At 36.4% G+C, this 19,362-nt stretch overlaps 1 protein-coding gene across 1 annotated transcript; it reads right to left on the bottom strand.

The window, feature by feature from the left end:
- Positions 1-916: 916 nt before the first annotated feature.
- LOC119547262 lies at positions 917-14,553 on the bottom strand. Its single transcript, XM_037854080.1, has 5 exons — positions 14,195-14,553; positions 9,342-9,545; positions 8,681-9,284; positions 6,150-6,367; positions 917-6,094 (listed from the first exon to the last, which is right to left on the bottom strand). Exons 2-5 carry the CDS (start codon positions 9,397-9,399, stop codon positions 2,433-2,435), a joined length of 4,542 nt encoding a protein of 1,513 aa, XP_037710008.1. The 5' UTR covers positions 9,400-9,545; positions 14,195-14,553; the 3' UTR covers positions 917-2,432.
- Between the last annotated feature and the right edge of the window lie 4,809 nt (positions 14,554-19,362).

The raw sequence follows: 19,362 nt of genomic DNA, 5'->3' as shown, positions 1-19,362 counted from the left end.
TCTCGAAGTACGTGTGAACTTCAGAGGGAAATAACCAAGGAGACGATTGCTGCGCGCAAGCACCATGATCAAGGATCAGGATCGCTCCTGAAGCTGTCAAATTTGTGGTGGCCAACAAGCAGTCAGGTACTTCCTCTGGGATTTCCTTGCTGTCTCTTGAGGCTGAAAGACCAGTTAGATGATCAACTACCGGATAAAATATACAGGGCATTTGTAAACTTTCGCGGAGAAATGGACGACATGGGATAGTTCCGATGTCCTTTCCACTTATTTGGGACTGGTATGTTTGTGGTTGAAATCTTGGAGTGCCAACCGCCATCTATGGGACGGATGATGCCTCGGTCAGAAGTTGTTGTCTAGGCGGACCTGAATTCGGAGCTCAACGAGGAACCAAAGGCTACTCAGAACCACAGCCTGAGTATAAGGGTTTTAAGGAGATATTACAGTATATTTTAATTGATTTTTATTGGTCAATATCTATTTATTGAGAATCACTTTATTCGGTATGTCACAGAAATCTCTTCGGGCGAAAATTTGGGGAAAATGTACGTAAGCATCAATACAAGTTTTCCTCAAAGTAACCGGTACCTGGAAGTCGAGGCACTCGACTATAGCGTATCTTCTTGATTTCTAGTTGCATAACGTACGCAACCTCTGCAATGTGTTACAAGGGGAGATACGTATTTTTTTGTAGAGACGGTAGACGGACTCTGTTTTGAAAAAAAAGTTAGTTCGTTTTAGTTAATTTACATTTAAATAAACAAATGTTATTTTTTTAGGGGAAAAATTGGCTTTTATAATTTTAGGTGGTGGTTTATTTATCGTGAAATCCGCGATACGTAACATGTGAACCGCCCCTTAGGTAATAATGATTAGCAATTCAAGATCTAGGTAGATTTAATGAAAAGGAAAGGTATTTTAAATTTAGTATTTTATATTTATTTTTGCCTGGCTAGCTTATTAAAGTTAATTACATTCAAGAATACGCATACATGTTGTTTCTTTGTTTATGTGTACTATGTAAGTAAAGGATAATTATAATTCGGAAATATTGTTGGTAAATGTTTGTCATTTCATTATTATGGAAATATGTTATTCCATATAGATATAAAAATATATTTACAGGTTATATATAATAATAGTAATGTATGGCTTCCTAACAAGTCATTGACGGGTTTAAGGTGTTGCATTGAAAGATTTAAACTATAACCTTATAAATAGTATCCTTAATGTAGAAGTATTTTTACGAATACATTTATTTTTGATGATGTCAACAATAAAAAATGCAAAAGCCTTAACTAATCAGTACTATGTAATTAACGTTTATTTATAACAGGCCGTTTTACTTATATGAAAAGCATTTTTTGTATATGTTCCTTAGTAAATATTTAATCTTCATTAAATCAATAAACATTAAATTCACTTTTGCATAGGCCAACTATGCGAAATAAAGGAAAAGGGAATATCATTTGCAGTATTACGTTTGTCGGCCTTTTCAAAAAACTCTATTGAAAGATTAGTTAGCATAAAAACGCATGTTTCTTTTTACACCGTTTGCTTTAGATTTATTTGAATGTGAATAAAAACAATTTTTATTTTATTATCATAATTTTACTTGTGTCTTATGCTTAATTAAATCATTAAATATATCAAAGTCACTTAACTTTTAATTTATAAATTGGGTCTATTTTGTGTTGTTAAATTTCGAAAACAAGATAATTTTTTTTTAAATACAAAGTTAAAAATAAATTATAAAAAAACCTTTTTTTGAAAAAAAAAACGTAGAGCAATCCATTTCAATTTGCTTTTGTGTTGCGCTTGTCTAATTAACAGGAAAAGAGGGTTGTAAGCTATTATAAAGGATGGTGTTGCTAGTTAAAAATAATAAACATTACAATTTATACAAATGTACTTCCAAGGGTAATATTTATATTATAAAATCTTTAATCAGTATATGTAATTATTTATATACATATTTACTAGGTAAATAATATATTGTGACGGACGAAATATACATTTATGATGCTTAAATCGATCTATGAGTTATTTAAGGTATATGGGTTCGTGAATAAAAATACATATATGTAATGAAGTAAAGCATAAACTTGAAACTTCCCAGCTAAGCATTAAAATCTTTTTTTTTTACAAATGAATGTATAATTAATTTATTTTTTTTATTTTGAGAATAAGATAATTTTTTACCGAATGAAAAAGGGGTATACTGAAAAATCGTATATTTACTGATTTAATTCTGCTTTTCGCTATTTTTTGTTATATATATATCACAAGTTTGAAGATAGTAGAAAGTGGTGATTTAACTACTTTTATTGGCATAAACGGGCAATCAATGCAGTGTTTGATTGATAGTGAGTTACAGAAACAAAATGGTTATCGTTATGACATGCAAAGCTATGTATCTGGGACGTAAAATCTTAGCAATCAATGCCACTTACAGTCGCACTGCAACTTTTAAGACGAAGGGAAGATACAACAGCCCTTTCGGCTTCTACATTGTTTCCACTTTGGGCGCTATTTTGATCCTCTATGGACCGAAAACGAAGAAAGCCCTGATCTGCTACTAACATACTATCAGAAGCACTGGATGTTGTGCATGAGTTCGAAGATGCAGACGCAACCGAAGCTGATGAAGCAGTGCACAACTCAGAACGAAGCTTTCCAGTATTTTGAATATGCAACTGTGCGTGTGCGTTCACATTTGCATGTAAAAGCGGGTCATTCGAAAAATTTTTAGTTGCTACTGCGCTGGCATATGATGACGTTTTGCCGTTTATGGAAATAGAAGCTGGAGCGCTGTCATCGGCAATAACGACAGAACCAGTATCGTTGTTTATCAAGTTTGTACACTCTACATTGCTTCCTGATATTATATCGTCTTCCTCCTCTTCCTCTTCATCTTCCGAATTGTGATTATAAGATAGCTGTTGTAGTTGATGCTGCCTTATGGGTATACTTTTAAACATGTCAGTTCCAGTACCATCCTGCAATGACCTCAAATTCGAAGTACGTCCACTTGCTCTCTGATAGTACTGGGCTCTGTCTCTATCCGATATACCCAACGTCTGTGCTCCATTGGCAATTATTCGTTGAGTTCCAGCAGAAACAATTGGTACTTCTAGATTACGACCTGGAACAGCTCCGCCCGATGTTATTCCACCACCAGCAATACTGCTCAAAGTGCCACTCTTACAAACGCCGTTGAAGAATCCGCGCTCATACGAACTATAGCTTGCATATCGCCCCCCTCCTCCTCCATTGGATGAGGAGCAGGAATTTGTTGAGTTTGAACTGCGGCGCTCGGGATTCTTGTTTTCGTAGAAATTACGTTCTAACGTACCATTACCAGCAAACTTTCTTTCACATTTTCGACCGTTTGTTATCTTTTGACGATCTTCAAAGCACTCAGTGTTGGACTGAATGTTGTGAGCTGATTTGTCTTTAAACACAGGACGCTCAAAGATGTTAAATTCATACCTTTTGTTTTCCTGTTCAAGTGGCTCAGAATAGCAATTGTCATTTTGCAAAAGTACCACTTGGTGCTGTGAAGATCCAGAACCTGAGGTGGAACCAACTCCATTATTATCATACATTTCCTTTTGCATTTGTTCAGCTTTTGTACTGTTAGTGTTGCGCAAATTGAAATTCGGATTTTCGTAATGGTCTGGTGCAGCATCTGTCATATAGTCCGTACTCATATAGGTGGGCTGCTCGTGAAAGTGCAATTGATGTGATTGATGTTGTTGCTTGTAGTTCTGAGCTTTATTTCCATAATCTGTTACGTTCTGACCATTTAGAGCACTTCCAATGGAACCCGTATCATAAGGCCTTTGGTACATAGGCTCCTGCAGTTGATACTCGCAGGGGCGACTGTTTGAAGATCCAGTGGCTGAGGGCCCTATAGAATTCAGGGCATAGCTATCGTCATATATAAGTTTACCCGTGCGCATTGTGTATGTGTGAAGATTGGTATTAGCGTTGCAAATAGCTGGATAGTCGCCTTCAAACTGCTCCTGACTAGAGCTTGATGTGCACGGCAGAAAGAAGTTTGTCACATTTGAGTTGTGTGTGCCAGTGCCGTTTCCAACATGTTTTTCTCTGATGGCATTGTTGGTTGAACCGCCATCCTGGCCATACGCACCCATAGGTCCCGGTCCGGAACCGACCATTCGAACATCCCCACTCACAGCATTTAATGTATCGTGCCCGACACTGGTTTTAAGTCCGGTTACCCATGAAATTAAAGTTATTATCGCTATCTCTATAAGACGTAGAGAGAACTGATATCCCCATTGAAGCCAGTCGACATCTAATATATTAGTTTGACGAGATGACGAAATACATATGGCACCGAATATTTGGAGGGCGGCAAGTAGAACAAACAGTAGAGCCGTGGCAATCGTAATGTGTATGGCGTAGGATAAATTCTGATAACCATGTATATAGTTTTGAGATTTGCTGCGAAGAATGCGTTTTAAAATCCGATACAAGTAGAGATATAATAGTCCCAAGCTCAGACATATAAATATATAAATTATCTGACATATAAGGGTCAAGACTCGGGGAGGCGGAGGCAAAATTGCCGAAGGAGACATTGTAGCAATACCTTGGCCTTGCTGATTATGAAGATGCTGCCTGCGAAAGTACTGCTGTTGCTGCTGTTGTTGAAAATATAAATGATGATTTTTTAAAGTATAGGATTCAACGTAATGCAATGTAATGCAAAGCACAACGTGAACGCCACAGCCCACAACCACTGTTAGCGGCCTTATCAGAGCTGAATATCTATTGTTTTTGTGGTTCAAAGACTTGAGGAAGAGAAACAATATAAGTACAGAGAAAGCTACTGTTAAGAATGTCGAAGGTAGATTCAGCAAGAGTTCTGAGGTAAATATATTAAAGGAACCATGAACGTTGTATGCATCGAAACAAAGAAAAAATATTCGCATTATGCAGGTCACAATAAGTATGAGATGGATGCACACAAAATAAGACTGTGCAAACAAATGTGTAAGCTTGTTATAGGTCAGCAGTTTGTAAAGCGAATATACCGATAAAATGGTAAACAGAACAACCGACAGATAGATGTGAATATTCCAGGCCCAGGTCCATGTACTGTGTGCTGAAGCGGCTGCAGCTGAGGCGGCGACAGCATCACGATCGCCTAGGTTCGGAACCAAACCCTTAACAGCGTCAGTATTCTTTCCTGTATGTCCTGGCTGGCCCGCGTTTGTAGTGGCGTATGAAAATGAGGTAGCCGACACTTCCCCAATGGCAGCAGCTGCTGATGGTGTGGTTCCTGTAGTCTGATTAGCATTGTCATAGTAATCCAACTGACCAGGCTGGTACTTGCTCTGATTTATATTAGGACTAACCATGGAGGATCCATCAGCATCTGAGTTTTCCTCGTTCGTTAAGGACTTTTCAATCAGTACAATTGGTGAAGAAGGCGGGTTGCGCATGTTTATTATGGGTCGCTGAGTTACTTGCTTTAACAACACTGCTGGTATGTCGCTGTTCCTTCCATTCGATCCCAAAATACGTCTTATGTTGGGTAAAACTTCTTGTCTTTTAATAGGGTCATTGGCACCCGGTTCAAGAGACCCCTGTCCCTTTACCCTGGTTGTCTTTTCATTTAAAAGGTCCTCGCCGCTGGCACGTGCCGGTGTATTGAGAGCTTTTTTACGATCTGTTGTGGACACATCAGACACCGTTCCGTGAAAGACAGTTGATTCAAGAGAGTGTTTTTCATCTAAACCAGAATTAGAGTAACTTAAATCCGCCAATGGATTAACAATGGCATCGTTACTATTGCCAGCCAGATCTGGTGGTCGAATGGGGATCCGATCCTGACTAGGCATCAAACTAGGAGGTGGTATCGGACGCCTATTAATTGCAATTAGACCCTCATTATTGGTACCACGTAAGGTAGGCTTGTCGGCAAAGGGATTTTGATACTCCGGCGGCAATGGCGGTGTAAAGAATGCTCGAGACGGCGGGGAATAGGATGGAATATCACCAGGGTACATTGGTATTGTTGGTAGTTGTCCTCCATTTGATTTTTTCAAAAGGTTGGGAACTGTAAAAATTCATTACATTGAAGAAAAAAAAAGTAAAAAAAAATGTTAACTTACTAGATGGTATCGGAGTCGAATTATACTGCACGGTATTCCTGTGTCGGTCTCTATCATGTGAATGATGGCGGTTTGGATTTGGGTAAGTCGGATTATTATTACTTTTTAGTATATCAGCGTTGGGGGCAGATGTGGGCAACGCATGATCTCTCTCTAAGTCTAGTTCATAATTTTTTTGACGACCACTGACACTATGTTGTTTGTGTACGGAGGGATATCTGAAAAAATCAAAAAGTATTTTAATATTAGTCACAGATGTGCAAAAAAAAATGTATGTCACTATCGACATTATCCATACTTTCGAACGGTTGGACTATTGAAAGTGCCCTTTTGACTTTCACTTTACATCTCCAAATCATGTGAGGGCAAAAGCAAATTTGGGTTGTAAAAAAATATATGGAACGTTCTATATAAACCCGGCCACGCCCACCCCCGTTTTTTTTTTAAATGCACAGTACACCCTTGATATCAAAGCACATTGATTCTAAGATTTATTATAGCTATTTCGACAATATCACCACTCTTTCGCCGAATATCCACGTTTACACTAAAACTATTTTATCTGGCGAAAGGAAGACACGATTTACATAAATCAAAATCAGGTGGATTTGTCTTTACATTTTATTTAGCCATAGATGTCCACGTAATAGCATATTTTAAGTTTAAAAGAAGGATTTCCAAGGATCCCCAAAAACACGTAAATTGTTTAACTCAAACTTATGCAAACTACTGATCCCAAACATCAATTTGGTAAAATGAGCTCCTTTTTATGAGTAACATCATATTTAAGCAACAAAATACCACAACAACCATTTATCATGCAGGATGCAACGAAATGACTTCTCCTTTTTAAAAAAAAGTTCAATACGATTCATGAAGGAAGTCATCAGTCATTCTATAATGTTAATGTTCATAAGATAGTAATTCCTAGCAAAGGTAAGTATGAAATTCAATTAAACTGCATTTTTATAGAAGTGGTGCTTTAATTTTTTCGCCAATTTATTTAGCTTTTTGTACATTTTAAACAAGAGAAACCCGTTTCTTAGCTAAATCCAGTGCCAGAGGAATGGTGATATGCTTAAAGCAACTTTGCTTTTTACTAACACATCTAGCCTCTGGGGCCACCTAGTGTATAGCGTCCATCCCTAGCGGCTTGGTGGCGTATTAGTGAAAACAGCTGATTTGCTGCATTTTGAATTGCAAAATATTGATTATTATTTGGTTATAACTTTAAAATGACAGATTTTTTGGCGTTTTGGTGGGTACTGATATTAAGAACCAAACTTCATTTAAATTTTTTTTAAATATTTTAAAATGTGGGCGCTAGACTCGTTTTAGTGTTTAGTGTTGTTTTAGAGTGGGCGTGGCACCCTGCTGAAACAAGCTTGCGATGAGCAGGAAGCCCAAGAATCTAGATGTCAAATCCCAACATTCTAACTCTTATAGTTTCCGAGATCGCAGCGTTCATACGGACAAACGGACAGACTGACATGGCTTGGTAGCGACCAGGCTAGTGATCCCGATCAGGAATTTATATACTTTATAAGGTCGGAAGCGCTTCCTTCTATCTGTTACATACTTTCCAACGAATCTAGTATGCTCTTTTACTCTATGAGTAACGGGTGTACAAACTAAAAAATATAAGTGGGGTGGCTATTTAAACATTTTTTGCTATAATATTTTCAAAACTGTACACGGGTTGATCTGTACCCATAATCCATAAATATACATTTTAACGGCTTTTATGGATATATTACGATGCTGCACTACTTATCTATCAAAAAATCAAATAATTATTTCAAATTAATATTATTTGTTTTGGAAAAACGTAATACAATATAAAAAATAATAACTTATTACTTATATGAGATCCCACATGAAAACAAAAGACAAAGTGTAATGAATGTGGGGCTCTTATGGAAATAAATCAGGCCGTAGTTTTTGCTGTAATCCTACCTTAAGAAATTATATTCCGGTATGCCAAACCCCGTGTCCAAGCAAGCAAAATATACAAAATATAGAAGAATGTAGGTATCACTGTGGACGGCACGTAGTGACGAATCGCACCGGGAGTGTGCGCGAGGAGACTACTATATATAGGCGCAAAATGGGCAATCTGATACAATATTCCCATCGAAATAAGCAATAAGTTTTAGCTTTCAAACTGAGAGACTAGTTTGCGGACAGACGAACATGGCTAGTTCGACTCGTCTAGTGATGGTGATCAAGAATATATGTATATACTTTATGGGGTCGGACACGTCTCCTTCACAGAGTTGAAAACTTCTGACTGAAATCATTATACCCTCTGCAGGGGTATAAAAATCATACGTATAATAAAGAAACCGTATATTTGGAAGATTTGTACATAAACATACGTACAGCTTCTATAAGGGGCCGTCCATAAACCACGTGGACAAATTTTAAGCACTTTTGTGCTATTGCTATTGTGCTTTCTAGGACATACTTAAATATTACATACATTTACATAAATGTATATGTATATATGTATGTAGAGCAGCAGACCTTACCTTTGTGTCGTCAAAAATGGTGTGGCAACAGTAGTTGGACCTAGGGAATAACTAGTTTCGGGTATGCTTCGCTTTGTTGTAGATGTTGTCCCATAAGCGACTTTTATTAATACAGCTGCGACACTACGCTCAAAGTTATTTAACTTTTCCAAATAATCCTTTTGCACGATAGGTGAGGTTCCAGAAATCATGTTACTTCCAGTGCTGTTACTAAAGTTATCATTTCCAATGGACTTTTCTTGCGAACTTGTTCTATTGTCTTTTGAACTTAATTCCTCCAATAATATAGACTGCGACAAAGATATTTGATTAATTGCAATCAATAATAGAAATAAAAAGTGGACATGATGGTGTTGACGTGAAAGCATTTTTTGAGGCAAGAGTGAGTCGAAAATGGAACCCATAAATCTGGGCATAACCAGCTTGGCGTTGGTTTTACATTCAACACTGCCAGAGTACGTTTTATAAGCACAAATATCTAATGCCGCTGGTGCGAAAAAATGGTTATAAAATACTGTTGAGGCGCTTGTTTTGGGGGTTGAGTTTCGAATACAACGTCCCCTTAAGTTTCTTTCAATTTCCCTTTTATATTCATGTTGGAAACCTAAAATACAGAACATGAAAATCGGTGAAAAGTCATTAAACTTTTAATAAAACTTACCTTTTCTTGAATATCGTTTTTTAACCTTGATTCGAAAGTTGTGGTTCGTTTTAGGCATGGTATTGTACTCTTCAATGTGACTCCGATCATATACCTGGTACTATTTACTATATTAATAGAAATAGACTGGATCGCTTTCAGATACCATTCGTTTAATGACGGAAGGTAGATGTTGCAAATGCAAACATTGTAGTTTGCGCGAACCTAATCAAAGAAAAACATGATATTAATTATAGGTTTTATACACCCATAAAGACACCCAACCCACAAAAAATGGTTTATTATGATTACACTGTATTACACACTGCAATATTCTTGTTGTTTTTGAGGAGCAATTATCGTATTCAAAGCCCACAAATCGACGAAAAATGTAGCACTCACATTTTAAAAGATTAAAATGTAAAATCATTCAAGTCAATACCTACCGGCAGGACGAAAATTGTTTTACTTGGACTGTAAGTTAAAAGGTAATGACCTTACGCCCGTATTGATAAAAAATCGTCAGTAACGTCACAGCAAGTAGATAAAAGGGTATAATCTTAAGTAGATAAAAATTTAAACATCCATGTTTATTGACATCTACGCAAAGGTATATCTGTTCTGAAGTTGGTTAGCTGAGTAATGGGTAACTTATAGTCGAGGCACTCGACTATACAATATAAACTATATTTCTTATTTAGATATGTAAATTTAGGAACTATTAAGAATAAAAAATGACATCTTCTTGTTGTACAGCTCTTCAAAGTTACGCAAAAAAGGGCTTTGATCGGTAGCCATAATTCCAGCTGATCGAGTGATCGGAGTTTAAAAACCAGCGTTTAAATCTATATGAATACAGGATTGCATGAACAAAAAATTTCAAAACAACGAAGAAATAAAGGGCGCGCAAGGGAAATGGTGTTATGCAAGCAGCAAAACTGCCTTTCCCAAGATTGCACACCACGCCACTGTGCCAACAAGCATCGACTCCTTTATCGGCTTATAACTTTTTAATTGATGATCCCATTTGACAAATTGCATATACAAAACCTTCATAAATGTGGGAGCTGGGTACGCCTTATGGGCGTGGCACCTTGCTTAAACAAACTAACTGTTAACAAGAAAGGAAGCTAATTTCGGCACGCCAAGTTTTTATACCCTTGCAGGGCGTCCGTGAGGGCATTGTGTGGACAGAGGTTTTAAATTTTTAGGAAACTAAAATCTAATTATAAAAATTTTAAGATAATGTTCCACTTCAATTTACTGCCGTTTATGTATGTTTACCGAAAACGAAATATAACAATCTATGTATTATTTTGACATTAATTCTCCGATCGTTTCTATGATACCTATACGATGAAGTCGTCCGATTTGATTTACATTTTATTCGAAATTCTGAAATATTAAAAGAGTGATATTCCCAAGAGAAGAAGTTAATATATCAAAAAACACGGAAGTAATAATTTTTTTTTTTACTTTTTTGCAAGAGTATTACAAGAGAGAACGCTGTAGCCGGGTGTCTCGACTATCAGATACCCGTTACTAAGCTTTTAAATTTAAAATTGATAAAAGTTATGTTAAAATGGCCACTTTAAAATTGGAATACGCTGCGAAGATTAAAAAAAAATCGCAAAAAACGAGAAGTCCCCTCCCGCGCCAAAGCCATTGTTTTTCAGCAATTTAAAGTTTACACTAAAAAACATGGAAGAACGCTATAGTCGAGTAACTCGACTATCAGATACCCGTTACTCAGCTAAAGGGACAAAAGGGAAACGGAAATATGCATGTAGCAAAGCGAGACTGAAATGCGCCACCTACCCCTGATCTCAATATATGGTTATGTGGGCGGTCATGTGTGAGTCAATCGATATGTATTGACGAGACTAATACATTTCAGTTAAAATGTTTTACCTAGCATGAAAATTGTGTTCGCCACAGGTTTGGGCGGTTTGTGGGCGTTAGAGTGGGCGTGGCATGCTGCTGAAACAAACTTGCGCTGCTCAGAAATCTGCATGCCAAATCCCAATAGCCTAGTTCTTATAGTTTCCGAGATCTCAACGTTCATCCGGACGGACAGACAGACAGACATGGATAGATCGACTCGGCTAGTGATCCTGATCAAGAATATATATATATATATATATTTATGGGGTCGGAAACGCTTCCTTTCGCCTGTTACATACTTTTCGACGAATCTAGAATACCTTTTACTCTGCGAGTAACGGGTATAATTATTGAACCTAAAGATAAATTGTTAGATAACAACATTATTCAGATTTATACGAAAAAATATTTAAAATATAAGAAGTATTACTTTTGGAAATAAGCGTTAAATCGGCAGCTATAAGATTAAGTTGACCGATTTTAATATCCTTTTCAAATATCATGTTATATTTAAGTAAATATTCGGAGAATTCGAGTTCTATAAGTAATTTATAACATTTTTTAAATAAAAACCTTCACATAAAATTTTTACCCAATTATGTTTTGTTTTTTAACAATATCCAATCAAGAGGTGATCGCTATAGGGCTTCGCTGAATTAAGGAAGGGTTTTGGCTTTTTCGCCCCAATGTGTGTTGGGGTTAAATGCTCCAGGGTTTTAGAATAGTTATTTCTAAAAATACACGTCGTCATTTGCTAAAACCCGATGCTCCTTTCAAAAGTTATTAAAAAAAATTGTTGGGACTTGGAATTATTTAAACGGTGTTAAATAAATAGATCGAGGATACATTAGTTTTACCACTTTTCTAAATAGCCAACATTCGCAACTTGAGAACTACTAAAGCTACAAACATTTTAGAAAGTGTACATATTTAGTACAGAAGCATTTTTGACAAAAGCTATGCTATCTCTGGAACCTGCATACTTAGTCCCAACTTTGTAGGTTTTATAGTTTCTGCGATCATAGCGTTTATAGGACGGTTTTGGGCGATTTGTTGTCAATAGAAAGTGCGTGTCAAAGTTTTTTTTATGTAAACCTATAGGTATTGACGAAACCATTACATTTGAGTTAAAAGTTTTTTACTAACATTAAGTCTGTACGGTCCAAAGTTTGGGGTCGGTTTGTGAACGTTAGAGTGGGCATAGCACCCTGCTAAAATGAATCTTCGAGGCCCAAGAATCTTTATAATCTGCATGCCTAATCCCAGCTTTCTAGCTTTTATAGATTCCGAGATCTCAGCGTTTACACGGACGGATGGAAAGACGGACATGGCTAGTTCGACTTGGCTAGTGATCCTGATCAAGAATGTATATACTTTTATATTGCCTTCCTTCTAGTATACCTTTTACTCTAAGATTAACAGGAATAAAAATGCATTACTCATTGGTTCATTAACATTAATTAATTACTCCCAAATATATTCACAAGCAACAACTTCCGTTTTGTCAAAGGCCGATAAACGTATCGTCACATACACAAAATGCTGTCTAAGTAGGAAGAAACGGTGAAACATTCCTCTAATGAAACTAAAATAAAAACTTTCCGCAAACCGGAGTACTTTAAATCGAAAACAAAGTCTTCTGAAAACGCTAAAGTGAATTGAAACCCTAAGCACGCTTGATTGATCTGTCAAAATACAGTCATCGATATACGCAGAAAAGAAAAAAACCATAGTGGTTCTCTTTGGTTAATCTATCCATTTTCGTCATGATTTATATTATTTATATAATATAAAAAGTAATCAGTATTTTTGAGTTTTATAAAAGTAATGATTACAGTCCCTGCTTTTTGTCAAAATAAAAAAAATTACAACTAGATACATCTTTGCTTGTAAGTTTATAAATAAATGTTTCAAATATACGGGTGTGTCATTATAAAATCTTGATCAGGATCACTAGCCGAATCGATTTTGATATGCTGCCATCTCCGAAACTATGAAAGGTAAGCAAGTTGTAATAACACTTGCAGATTCTTGGGCTTCCTGCGCAGCGCAAGTTTGTTTCATCAAAGTGCCACGCCCACTATAACGCCCACCACGCTAAATCTGTCTGTCTGGCCCCAAAATTATTGAATAGTTCGTATAATTGTAATTTTGTTTTGAATATCAACATGTAAATTATATTTTTTATTTCATATCTTAATATCGGCGTACCAATGTACCAATGACAATAAGTTAAATTGGTTGCTTCAGTGAAGGGTAGACGAGGAACTCAAGTTTAACGTTCTTCGTTGTTTTTTCAACTCTATGTAACCCCTTAAACAACTAATTTTCATCCTGGCGAACCTAAATCCGCAGCCGAATGCTTGGCGGAAAGTTCCCGTGAAGTATTTTTTACAGAGGGAAGAAGGATTCCGTACCTATTTCTGTTTAGAAGTTAAAGCAAGATCAGGTCCTAACAATTCGAGTCTGTGTAAAACTTTCTGAATGTTTCCAAACTGGATCAAAGGCGATATACTGAATAGGATCGAAAAGGCCGTCTTTCAACTATTACACAACTTTCAACGAATATTTATACCCTCTCCTATAACAGTAAAAACATTTATTTTTGTTTCCTGCTCCATGAGAACGATAAATGTCTTCTTTATTGACTTTCAGTGTTCTCATTGTTTTATTCAGAACTTCGAAGCGCATTAATAAGAAAAGGTTTTAAACACAATGTGAATGCATTCAATTATAAACAAGTGTATCACTACACACATATGTACATCTCGATTGAGAGAACATTTTATTGCTTGCACGTACATAAAAACATTTGGTATCTATGACGTTATTTTTTTTGTTGACATTTCCGTATTTTCAAACGCACTAGGAATTAAATAAGTTCAATTACTGATCTTTTAGTCTTGTAATGATAATTCAAGAGTGGGATATTGAGATTTACACAAATCTACACATACATATACCAAATAACAATATATAAAAAATATTACCAATTTTCTCAATGCCCTCTTCCAAATATTCCGAAATTTAAGCAGTTAGAGATAGATCCATTATGCAGGAGTAAGTTTGCTTGTACACATGCACAAAACAAGTTATTGGTTTTTTCACTCGAGATTAAACAGCATATACATACATATGTACATATGCATTCAGATGTGTACACATAAGCAATACATTTATGTATACTTGGGTTACACAAGTAGATTGAATAGGACTTATGCTAACCAATCAACATTAGTATCTTTCATTAGCTTTAATTCTCACATATAACATATTTATTCAAAATTATTCACATAAACAATTTCATTTATTATCAGGCTCGACTTTTCACTATATGCAACACATCTACAAAATGGCGGATTCAAAATCGATCAACAATCGGTGACACCGATATAAATGTTCGTGTCATCTGCCAAAACATACTTATCGTATGTTTACAACTAATAACGCGTGCACACTAAGCCGCGGAATCTATTTTTAGAGACCGAATCGCGACAATAATTTAAGGTTTTCATATTTACGTATCCATATAATGTTTTTGAGATATTAAACAAAGGCATAAAAGTAAGTAACGCTTTTAATTTCTTTGCGTCTGGGGGACCATATAATATATGTTTTTTTCATGAGCAAATCAATAGGTTTATTGGAGAGTGTTACGTGAAACTAAATTCACTTTCAATCTTAGAAGAGACAAAAGGGCCATTACAAAATTTGGGATATAAGATATGGTAAGCTATTTGTATATATATTCATTTTTCAAAAATAACGTTAAGGACCGGATAAGAGACTTAACGTGTGAAATCTAGAAGAGCTTCAGCTGTTAAAAGAATTGTTTTTCTTTATAAAACAAGTTAAGACCTCGGGATTTGAACATATTTAATCACTCTAAGAAATTTAGAACACCTTCCAAAAAACTAAATACAAAGTCGACACTACCAATGACGAATGATTTCTCCATTGATGTTTGCAAATCGGTCACCTGGTAAGAGGTACGACCTTGGAATATCAACAGATTAGATAGGTCTCGACCTTTGTCTGGTCTGTAAGATGGTTTTTGTAGCGGACTACCCAAGAGAATTTTCGTTTTCTTAGGGGATTCTTGTTCCCTAATTATAATTTATTTTATACGAATCAAATCCACGAAGCAAAAATTAGGTTCCTTCATCATACCCGTTTCGCAACTAAAGGGAGCGCAAGTGAGATAGGAGCAGAAAAGAGATTTTTTCCGAGACTGCAGGGAGCCATATAGCGGGGATTACAATTTTGGGCCGTATGAGTGGGCGTGGAAAGGCTAACAAGCTTGTGCTGAATACAAAGCTAAGGGACCTAAATCTGATATCCCAACCCTCTTCTTATTGTAGTTTTCAAGATAATAGCGTTCACTCGGACAGACGGGCAGAACGACAGGAGAACACAAAAACAGACGATTCTTAGCGAAAATAAATACTAGTTGGAGCAGCTCACGAATATCACGACCAGTGACGGTAGATGGTAAACAGTGGACGTTTTCGTATCAGCGACCAAATTCAGCTTCAGGGACTATTTTTTTTGCATAAGTAAAATCGATTCAGTATTTTGTACTAGTTTAGATGACTTTTGTACCTAGCGTTTCGATTTCTTGGGTCTGCATCTACAACTATTTCTTTTTAACGGCGCCTTTGCAGTTGAAATGCATTTCGTTCTTAAAAAATCCCGAAACGCCAAGTACCAAAAAACACCTAAGCTAAACAAAAAATACTGAAAATAGAAAGTGGAATACTGAATCGATTTGCGTGCGCGGTCCCATTTTCCGTTAAAGCTAGTTGTACTGACTTTTCCCGGCTCTTTCTAGCACGTGTATTTCTTATGCTTAATACTCAGATCGGATAAGAGTTTCACTAGTCGAAGAATCCTATTACTTGTGGTGTTACCAAAGTTTCAAAATTCACCCACAATGCATATGGTCTTACTGTCAAGCAGCTGGGTTTGTTGACAAACGGATAAGAAATCAATTGGAGCAATTATAAAATCCAAGACTGCTGGTGCACAAACAAATTAAATTAAAAATTAATCGAATGTTCAATGGATGTTTTTATATATGTAAGTTGGTAGTTAAAAGCTTCCTTCTCGTATCGCGGGAGCGGACACGCCCGGCAGGATGTCCCACTCGGCATGTTCTTCCCCACAGGGATTCTTTAGTGTATCACATCCAGGAACACTGTTTTGCGGACTTGGCTTGTTGCTTCCTGTCGGTGAAGTCCTACAATAATGGGCAACAGCTTTCATTATGCATTTTTTTTATCTGCACTGACATTCTGCATGCGTTTTTACATACATTTATCGCAGAAAAGTCACTACGTAGTCATTTCTGGATGATAAATAAACGATAGAACACATTTTACAAAAAACAAAAATGGTCGAAATTTTCTGCTTGCTGCAAATCGTCGTCATTAAACGATTAATTATTTTTATTATTTATTTATTTATTTATTTATTTATTTATTTCGCCAACAGTTGGTACCTTAACTGGCTACTTGTCTATTACTAAACTAAATACTAAGGGACGAAAGGTAATTGTAAAGGGTTTTCTTAATAAATTCCCTAGGGGAGCATGGGTCCAGCCGCATGTGAGATGGAAGTTTGTTCCAGTAGAACAAGGCTCTACACAGAGGCTCATTAAAAGCATAGTTAGCTCTATATGCCGGAATAAAAAAAGGTTAAAATGACCTTAAAGACCTACCAGATACGGAAAAGCCTATGCTACTCAGCAATGCAGGGCAGTCTATTTTGGAGGACAGCAGGTCACAAAAAAAACTAGTGCGCTAGTTGTTCTACGATGTTGTAGGGAAGAAAGGTGCACAAGACGACATTTCGCAGAGTAAGAGGGAACCGGGTCATTAAAGTTTAGAGAAAGAAGGGCAAAAGATAGGAATTTTTCTTGAACACGCTCAATACGATTGATTGGAGACAGGTTTGAGGAAAAGCCGTGAATTGCGTACCAAATTCTTTTTTGTTAATTAAGACGTTTTGAAAGCACTTTGCAGCCAAATAAATTTGTTTGTAAATTAAAATTTGTTCTATTGTTTTAAGGACAACATTTCCTTGTAATATCAAAATTTAAAAAGGTTTTGTTAAAATAAGTACAATTTGAATTTTAATCAAACGTTTATCCTCCTAAAAAAAAGCACCCACCAATGCACACAAGAAGTTAACAAATACGCCATGCCCTTTCACGGGTTGTTTTTTCACTAAAGCCTAGTACTCACATCGACGAAAACCGCGAGCTAACCATAGGAGTGAGCGAGAGGCAAACAGGCGGCTAAAACTTTTCGTCGGGTCTGTTTTTCAGCGCAGTACTGAGATGAGCTAAGGAAATACCAGAAAAAATACCAGATTTCGCGAGTGAATTTTCGATGAACGCCGTTAGCCGCGGCCCAAAGAATAAGAAATTTAATCTTTGGCGGTGTTCGTGCAGGATCGGTGGGGAATTTAAAAATTAAAAATGGAAGAAAAACACCCAAAACGGCTAAGGAAGGTCAGTGCAGATGAAAAAGGACGCCTAATCCAAGCTGTTGCCCATTGTTGTGGGACTTGACCGACAGGAAGCAAGTCCGCAGAATAGTTGAAGCGCTGGAGGAGATCCACTAGAGAATCCCAGTGGGAAGGAACATAGGACATCGCTCGATCTCCGACGAGCACTCCATTGAGGACTCTTCCTTCACCAGCTACTTGGCAGCTGGTGATGGAGCGGAGATAGAGGATGCGCCAGCTTCTATAGGGAGGAGGAAATAAGGTCGCCCGCTAAGGGACAGCTGGAGGAGCCATTACCAGCCATTATTGGCCAGCTCGGAGCTGGACTACAGATGGCGCAGGAAAGATGGCGAAGCATCCGCGGGACGAGAAGGAAGCCTTAAGCTTATAATTTACATAAATAAAAACATTCGTTGAAAATTGCATTTATTTTTATTTTAATTTCTTTGTGCACCAGCAGACTCTTCTTTTGTAAATTGCTCCAATTGATTTGTTTTCCGTTTGTCAACAAACCCAGCTGCTTGACAGTAAGACCATGCTACATGCATTGCTGGTGAACTTTGAAAACTTCAGTCACTCTACAAAGAATAAGATTTTTCGACCAGTGAAACTCTAAGCCGATCTGAGTACTAGGCTTAACACATTTTCTTCCCAGTCTACCCTTGCAGAGGGTATTATGATTTCAGTCAGTTCAGTTTTGAAGCTACCGGGATGAAACCTTCTCAAAAATCTTATTTCTATTGCATTTAGTATATAAATCGGAACGATAGGAATAATCAAAAAAATAGTTTACAAAAATGTAAAAAAAAAAAATTACTTCCGTGTGTTTTGACATATTAACTTATACTCTTGGGAATATAACTATTTTAGTATTTCAGAATATCGAATAATTGAAATAACGAAATATCGGACAATTATATCCTATGGCTCCAATAGGTATAATCGTAAAAATAATGGAATTTTTTTTTGAAAAATTATAACTTCGGTGTTTTTGACATGTTAGAGATAGATATATATAGAATTTTGCATAACATTTTTTTAAGTCGGACGCTTATGTTATATCGCTGTCATAATAATTAATGGTAAATAAAAGGGAACAATTATACCTTTCTTAATTCTGATCAAATTCATTTCCGGTAAATAGCATTTGTTATTTAGTTCGGAATTACAAATAAAATTCTTAGGAAATCTTACGACTATATAATATAGCAGCCATAGAAAAGATGGGGAAATTGATGGGAATATAATTATAGCTTGGTTATTTTTTTTGATGGTTATCTTTGCTTCTCCGGTATATAGAGTTCTTTTAAATTTCCGAAATACTAATCATATAGCTACCATCTGAACGATCGGATTATAAATGGAAAAATAATTAAAGCTTCGTTATTTTTTTATCATGTTCTCTTCTTCTCCGTTACATATAATTTATTAGTGTTTCAGGGTCCTGAATAAAAATTGTAAAAATTGGCCGATTGTAATTAATGCAAAATAATACAATTACCGTTATATTTAGTTTTTATACCCGTTACTCGTAGTAACGTATGGAACAGGTAGAAGGAAGCGTTTCCGACCCCCTAAAAAGTATATATATTCTTGATCAGCATCACTAGCCGAGTCGATCTAGCCATGTCCGTCTGACTGTCTGTCC

Source organism: Drosophila subpulchrella, chromosome 4 (assembly GCF_014743375.2).
Source record: "Drosophila subpulchrella strain 33 F10 #4 breed RU33 chromosome 4, RU_Dsub_v1.1 Primary Assembly, whole genome shotgun sequence".
Classification (NCBI taxonomy): Eukaryota; Metazoa; Arthropoda; class Insecta; order Diptera; family Drosophilidae; genus Drosophila; species Drosophila subpulchrella.
The sequence above is the reverse complement of the archived record's forward strand: the minus strand, read 5'-3'. Positions and strand labels throughout refer to the sequence as shown.

Coding starts and splice junctions, on each gene's coding strand:
- LOC119547262 (XM_037854080.1), bottom strand. CDS start 9,399: ATGCCTAAAACGAACCACAACTTTCGAATCAAGGTTAAAAAACGATAT. Junction 9,285..9,341: donor AAAACGATATTCAAGAAAAG/GTAAGTTTTATT, acceptor TCTGTATTTTAG/GTTTCCAACATGAATATAAA. Junction 6,368..8,680: donor CCATTTTTGACGACACAAAG/GTAAGGTCTGCT, acceptor TGATTTTTTCAG/ATATCCCTCCGTACACAAAC.